A 7,224-nucleotide genomic window follows, 5' to 3' on the forward strand; every position below is an offset into this window, starting at 1 on the left:
CTTTTTTTGTAAAAAGCGACTAGCGACAAATCTAGCTACTTTTTCTGGCGTTCTTGGAGACTTTTGGAGACTCTGATGTGATGGCATGTAACGTCCCTTTTTACTCTTCTGTGTGAGCAGTGAGTTCGTGCTGTGTGAAAGTCTCATGCCTGTTTCATTTGTGAATTACATCGAGTTCGCCCGAAGCGTTGCCCCATGATTATAAAAGTAATGACTGGCCTGTAGTATCAGCCCATGTTATTACACGGAAGTAGATATTCTATAGATCTAACAGCTCAGACGACGTTATTGGAAGGTGCCGCAACTATGGCCGCAACTTCGGGTGAGATTACAACCAGAATCAACGAGACGAGAGCAATGACATGATGACAGGGAAACAAGGACACGCTGCCAGCATCGTTCAACAACCACACTGAACAAAAGAAAGTAGCCTAGGCTACAACTTCATTCACAAGCAGTTCAAAATCGAACATACAGGTTAGGAAAATATAGCATTCGTTTAGGCTATGTAGCCTCAATGTTGTCAATGCAGGACAGACTGTCGGCTGAGGGGGAAAAAATCTGTTGGTCTGTCCTAGTGACATTAAGCCTAAATATATCCAAAATATAGCCAGTAAGGTTAAATTGTGTGTAGCCTATGGTGAAGTTATAATCAGACTTCAAGCAGTGCAAAGCAGATGGAGCAGTTGGGAATAGGTTGGATTGCTTTTCAGCCACTTGATGCTCATTCTGGTGTAGGCTATGACGAGATAGTGTACAGAAGTGTAAAGTGTCTCAATTAATATACAAGTATAGTAAATGAAATATATTTAAAGTTGACTATTTGAGTAGGACAAAAGCAAACAGGTGTAAAAGGGAGTTAAAGGGCCATCACCGTTTTTTTTTTTTTTTTGGGGGGGGGGGTACACGACGTGGTGACGTAATTGATATGCAAATTAGTATGTGACGTCATCTAGCGACATTTAGCGACTTTTGGAGCTGGCTTTAGCTACTTTCCATTTTAAATAGTTGGCAACACTGAGCTTGTTCGGTTGGAGGGAAGCTAGCTTTGACGTAATCTCTCTTTCGCGCCATAGGGAGATAACCGTATTGTTTGGATAAGAAGCTCAGTCCACCTTACTGTCTGACGGTAACTCATAAGCAAAACCTAGCATACATGACCGTATGTTAAGGTAAAGCATTACACAGAGGGAACCTAATAATTATAAAAAAGTAAACCTCTTTTTTTTTAAAAAGGGCACTAATCATTTCAGAGGTTTTCGATGGATTGACCGTAGGTCGGAAAAGTGGAAAGAAGATTAGCCTCAAGGCTATAACTTTGTTTTGTTTTAGCATGACTGTTTTTGAAGATGATCATGTGTGGTAGCTTCAACATTAACTCGACTTGGTGAGGATGATAATACATAAATAAATGTTAAACTTTGATGACTTTGAAGGCGAAGGAAGTGTGAGAAGAATTTCTGTGTATCTATCATATGAGTTACAAGATTCAGTTCGATGGCTAACGTCACGAAGTTAAGTGTGAGTCTGCGCAGTACTGGGGGGACCAACTGAAAAATCGTTCTATTTGACTCAGTGCCCTCCCATTGAAAACGACGGAGTCTGTTCGTCCATTTCTTTTACTGTCTATGGTCCCTCCTCGGCTGACAGAAGTCGGACAGAATTTCTAACCAGTATGCATTACGTCCATCCCAGTATGCATTGTGTTCAACCCAGCATGCATCACATCAAGTCAGATCTGCACAGATCTGCCGCAAGTCGAACTCGCCTAATGTTTCATTACGTTGGTGACATACATCGTTCGAGACGAGAGATGTAGTCCACTGAGTGGATTCGCACAAAACCAACATAACTTTTGAAGTCTATCGAACAACAGTACTTTCTTGACGTGAAAATTTATCTTTTAAATTCACACACATCATATGTGAAATTTGTGGCACAATTCAAACTGGACCAAAAAATAATTGTTATCTCTCCATTAACTGCCGTTCATAATTTTTTGAAAGGAAGTAGAAGGAGCGGGACTTCACTGGGGGGGCCACCTAAAATGAGGTGGCGGGCCGTATCCGGCCGCGGGCCGTAGTTTGGGGACCACTGGTGTAGCCTATTCCATGGGTCAACCTGTACCACCCCAGAACTGAACTTAATGGTATTTTCTTGAAACCCTGGTCCTAAAGTTTGAGAAAAATCATGTTAACAAGAAATAAACTCATTCCCACTCTAACTGGTACTTTCTAACCTGTACCGAATTTAATTTAAAAAAAAAAAAAACCTCTGAAGTCTAGTAGTTTCAAATGCAAAATGAGGTGGTGTTTCTTGTAAGTTTCATACTTTGTAAACAAACAGTAGCCAGCCAGCAGACAGTAAATGTTTCAATTAGGCCTATAATATTCTTTGAACACCATTTAACATCGTATTTTTGACGATACTCGAAATGTTTATTATTATAATAATGTTTATTATTAGTAGTAAAACTGGATGCACCAACAAACAGCTCCTGGAGGCAGGGACAAAAACAACGCCTATGCGTAAAGACATTGGACACTGTTCCGCTTGGTTCTCCTGGGTTGGACCAGAGGGCACACTCACTTGACTGTTCTAATGTGATTGGTCGAATGTCTTCTTATAAAACGTTTCCTCACCGGCATTCTTTCTCTCTCTCTCCAGGCGGGGCAGTGAAGTTTGGCAGTGACGAGGCTCCAGGATTAATTACTCAAACATCCCGTTGAAAAGAAGGTATGCTTTTTCGACGTTTCTATGTGGATTTAGCGATATGGTTGTGTTTAAGTTAGTATTAAAAAGGTTTAGGTGAAGACATTACAAAGACTCGGGAAGCCGACGTTAGCTTGCTAACGTTAGCATAGTGCTAGTCCGATTAGCGCTAACCTTAGCCACAATAGCCAGCTAACGCTTCCTAGTCATTGTTGTGTCAATGTCGATTGCAACGTTACCCAACAGATTCATGTTTGTACATATATTTCTGTCTTTGAGTCTTGTGTAATTCACAATCGTCTTGAGTTTAGAATCGGGATGGCTCTTAAGTTTGTGTCAATCGTTGAATGGTTTAACGCTAATCTCGGGATAACCTCAATTAACGTCACGATAATGGTAAAAGATGCCGGCTGCCCAGTTTAGCAGAGCGACGCTGTGACGCGCCGAATAGCCTTTTCATTCTAAGCAGGTGTTTGCTCTTATTTGCTTGGCGGCAATAATGTGATTCCCTTTTGTGTAAAGTATGACTGTTTGTTAAGTGCGTGTAACTTAAATCTTATTGTACCATTGGGTTCTAATTGTATTCCTTGGTAGCGAGCCAGCTGGGTCAAGGACCACGAGGATAAAATGGCTATGGCTAACAAGCTAGCAAACGCTTTCCACCAACTAGGGGTTGGATCATTAACATTGCGGATCAATCTTATGAAACCCTAGTCGTTGTAGGGCTTTCTCTAAAGAGATGTGTTGTATATTTTAAGACAAGGGCTTAATTTATGCACCACTCGTGATTCTTAAGAGGATTCTGTTCCGAGTTCGGCACGTGCCTGTACTAAGAAAATAAGAGCGGAAGTGATTCTTAAAGGATAGAAGGTTCTCGAAACATGACGTAGGCAGGATATGTGTCACGCACGTATGTTGGGTCACCTCATGAATTATTACTTGTAGCCATTTTCCTGTTATTGGTGTCATCACTTGGCTGAATTAATGCTTAAATTGTTAGATATTAAATATCTGTATTCTTCTGTAGGAACCATGTCTAAAGGACCAGCTGTAGGCATTGATCTTGGGACCACATACTCCTGTGTGGGGGTTTTCCAACATGGCAAAGTTGAAATCATTGCCAACGACCAGGGCAACAGGACCACCCCCAGTTATGTTGCCTTCACTGATTCGGAGCGTCTCATTGGAGATGCTGCCAAGAACCAGGTGGCCATGAACCCCACAAACACAGTCTTTGGTATGTACTTAAGATTTTCAACCTTTCACTGTGTATAAACAGTGCTTTTTAAAAGGATTTCTTTCCTGAACATTCTCATTTTGTGCTCTAGATGCCAAAAGACTCATTGGACGCAGATTTGATGATGGAGTTGTCCAGTCAGATATGAAACACTGGCCATTTACCGTCATCGATGATTCCACGCGCCCTAAAGTCCAGGTTGACTACAAGGGTGAAACAAAGAGCTTCTACCCAGAAGAGATCTCTTCCATGGTTCTAGTGAAAATGAAGGAAATTGCCGAAGCTTATCTTGGAAAGGTAGCGTGATGCTTGATCAGTGGATTATGTTTTTCGAAATAAACAATTTGAGTTACAAAGTTTTAACTTCTGTCTTTTTGTCATTGCAGACTGTTAGCAATGCAGTCGTCACCGTGCCTGCCTACTTCAATGACTCCCAGCGCCAAGCCACTAAGGATGCTGGCACCATCTCTGGCTTGAATGTGCTGCGTATCATCAATGAGCCAACAGCTGCTGCCATTGCCTACGGGCTTGACAAGAAGGTATTGTACTAGTTAATGTGGCTTTTTTTTTTTTTTCCATTGGATATAATGGGAACCACGCAGTTGCCCTTGAGTTGGCTTCTTTTGTAGGGGTGCCCCTCCTGTATTTGGTCTCATCATGGATTTTACTTTTGTAGGTTGGTGCTGAAAGGAACGTCCTCATCTTCGATCTTGGTGGTGGCACTTTTGACGTGTCCATCCTGACCATTGAGGACGGAATCTTTGAAGTCAAATCTACAGCTGGAGACACTCACTTGGGCGGCGAGGACTTCGACAACCGCATGGTCAACCACTTCATTGCCGAGTTCAAGCGTAAATTCAAGAAGGACATCAGCGACAACAAGAGAGCCGTCCGCCGTCTCCGCACCGCCTGTGAGAGAGCTAAGCGCACCCTGTCATCAAGCACTCAGGCCAGCATTGAAATCGACTCCCTGTACGAGGGCGTCGACTTCTACACCTCCATCACCAGAGCTCGTTTTGAGGAGCTCAACGCTGACCTCTTCCGTGGCACTTTGGACCCAGTTGAGAAGTCCCTCCGTGACGCCAAAATGGACAAGTCCGCAGTCCACGACATCGTCCTCGTCGGTGGTTCCACCCGTATCCCCAAGATCCAGAAACTTCTGCAAGATTTCTTCAACGGCAAGGAACTCAACAAGAGCATCAACCCTGACGAGGCTGTTGCTTACGGTGCTGGTAAGTTGTTTCATGCCTCATGGTAATGGTAGCTGCTATACATTTGACCGCTGTGATGAAGTTTATTCCCTGCCATTCGTAGTTTCCACCAGAGGTTGAAAAACCAAAGATGGCACAAGCACCTTCCTTGGATGTCTGAGCGAGAATCTGCTGCTCTGTCTTAATACATTAGTGGTGGGCTAGATTGATAAAACAAATTTCTTTCTCTCCTTTTCAGCTGTCCAGGCTGCCATCCTCTCTGGTGACAAATCAGAGAATGTCCAGGACTTGCTACTTCTGGACGTCACTCCACTGTCTCTGGGTATCGAGACCGCTGGTGGCGTCATGACTGTGCTGATCAAGCGCAACACCACCATTCCAACCAAGCAGACCCAGACCTTCACCACTTACTCCGACAACCAGCCTGGTGTGCTCATTCAGGTCAGTAGAATTGGGTCACATTGTACTCGAGTGAACAGGGTGTAAATGCTGCTTGAACATGTTCCTCTAGTCTACAGTTGGTTTTATGACGCTGCATTCTATTTGAGAATACATTTTAAAATGTCAGGCTGTAATTATTCCAGGTATTTGTAATGAAGTATCTCACTGATCATCTTAACAGGTGTACGAAGGTGAGCGTGCCATGACCAAGGACAACAACCTGCTGGGCAAGTTCGAGCTGACCGGCATTCCTCCAGCTCCCCGTGGTGTTCCCCAGATTGAGGTGACCTTTGACATTGACGCCAACGGCATCCTCAATGTCTCTGCTGTTGATAAGAGCACTGGCAAGGAAAACAAGATTACCATCACCAATGACAAAGGTTGGTTCACTCAAAACTAAGACAACTGTACCATCAGTATTGATCTTTGTGTAGATGCAGTATCTTGCGCAGTGCTTCATTGCTTTCTTGATTGTTTCAGGTCGCCTCTCCAAGGAGGACATTGAACGCATGGTCCAGGAAGCTGAGCAGTACAAGGCTGAGGATGACGTCCAGCGTGACAAGGTTTCTTCCAAGAACGCTCTGGAGTCGTACGCCTTCAACATGAAGTCCACCGTGGAGGATGAGAAGCTGCAGGGCAAGATCAGTGACGAGGACAAGCAGAAGATTCTTGAAAAGTGCAATGAGGTCATCAGCTGGCTTGACAAGAACCAGGTATGTTTGGATCAATATCTTACAATATCTTTACAAATGTTTTATGTTAAGCAAAGAGAATGTAATTTTCAGTTGATGCCATGTCAAACATTCCTGCCTTCTCCTTTGTGTCTGATGTTAATTGCTTTTGTAAAACAAATGTTTTCTTTCCATAACTTCTCAGACTGCTGAGAAGGAAGAGTATGAGCACCACCAGAAGGAGCTGGAGAAGGTGTGCAACCCCATAATCACCAAGCTGTACCAGAGTGCCGGTGGGATGCCAGGAGGGATGCCCGGTGGAATGCCAGGTGGCTTCCCTGGAGCTGGTGCCGCGCCAGGCGGTGGTGGATCCTCCGGACCAACCATTGAGGAGGTCGACTAAACTGTCCTGTGCTTTCAATTACCTCCAACAGTAATGTTTACAGAGAACTCTGTGAAGAAGGCAAATGTTTTTTCCCCAACCTCATGGCTGTTAGGGATCACTTGAATTTCTCAACTGGTTTTGTGGCTGTTGCACAAAGATGTAAGTCAGGATTCATTGACTATATGCCTTTTTATACCTCTAAACCATTTTGAATAAAGTCTACAGTCCTTCAGCCTCTTATGTTTTAAGTGGTTGTCTATTTGTTCCTTCCATTTTCTTTGGTCACAATCAGGTGTGATTTTAAGTGTATTTAGTTTCTAATGTAAGTCACCTTAACATAACAGGCTGGAAAAAAAAATAGCCACTCATTTTCATTTATGTTCAATATTACTATTGTGCTTAATGTAGGTTTTCACACTTCAAACTATTTTAATTAATGTAATGTTCATAAACTGACAGTCGCTTGGGACCATAGTGTCTGCAGAATACTTGCACCATGCTGCATACCTTGCTATACTGTGCACACAAATCGCAGTGTAATGTCTAAACCGAGAATTGGGCCATCCA

The 7,224-nt window shown here is 43.3% G+C and overlaps 1 protein-coding gene across 1 annotated transcript; it reads left to right on the forward strand.

Annotated features, from left to right (window-relative positions):
- Positions 1-2,618: 2,618 nt before the first annotated feature.
- Positions 2,619-6,897, forward strand: LOC143112786 (heat shock cognate 70 kDa protein). The gene is made up of 9 exons (XM_076275080.1): positions 2,619-2,736; positions 3,740-3,949; positions 4,041-4,246; positions 4,336-4,488; positions 4,626-5,181; positions 5,399-5,601; positions 5,783-5,981; positions 6,082-6,314; positions 6,478-6,897. The coding sequence occupies exons 2-9, from the start codon at positions 3,745-3,747 to the stop codon at positions 6,673-6,675; spliced, it is 1,953 nt and encodes a 650-aa protein (XP_076131195.1). The 5' UTR covers positions 2,619-2,736; positions 3,740-3,744; the 3' UTR covers positions 6,676-6,897.
- Positions 6,898-7,224: the final 327 nt, after the last annotated feature.

This window comes from Alosa pseudoharengus, unplaced genomic scaffold (genome assembly GCF_046254945.1).
Source record: "Alosa pseudoharengus isolate Yale_2024_CS ecotype anadromous, Long Island Sound unplaced genomic scaffold, YU_APseudo_1.1 YU_APseudo_1.1_scf_8, whole genome shotgun sequence".
NCBI classification, from domain to species: domain Eukaryota; kingdom Metazoa; phylum Chordata; class Actinopteri; order Clupeiformes; family Clupeidae; genus Alosa; species Alosa pseudoharengus.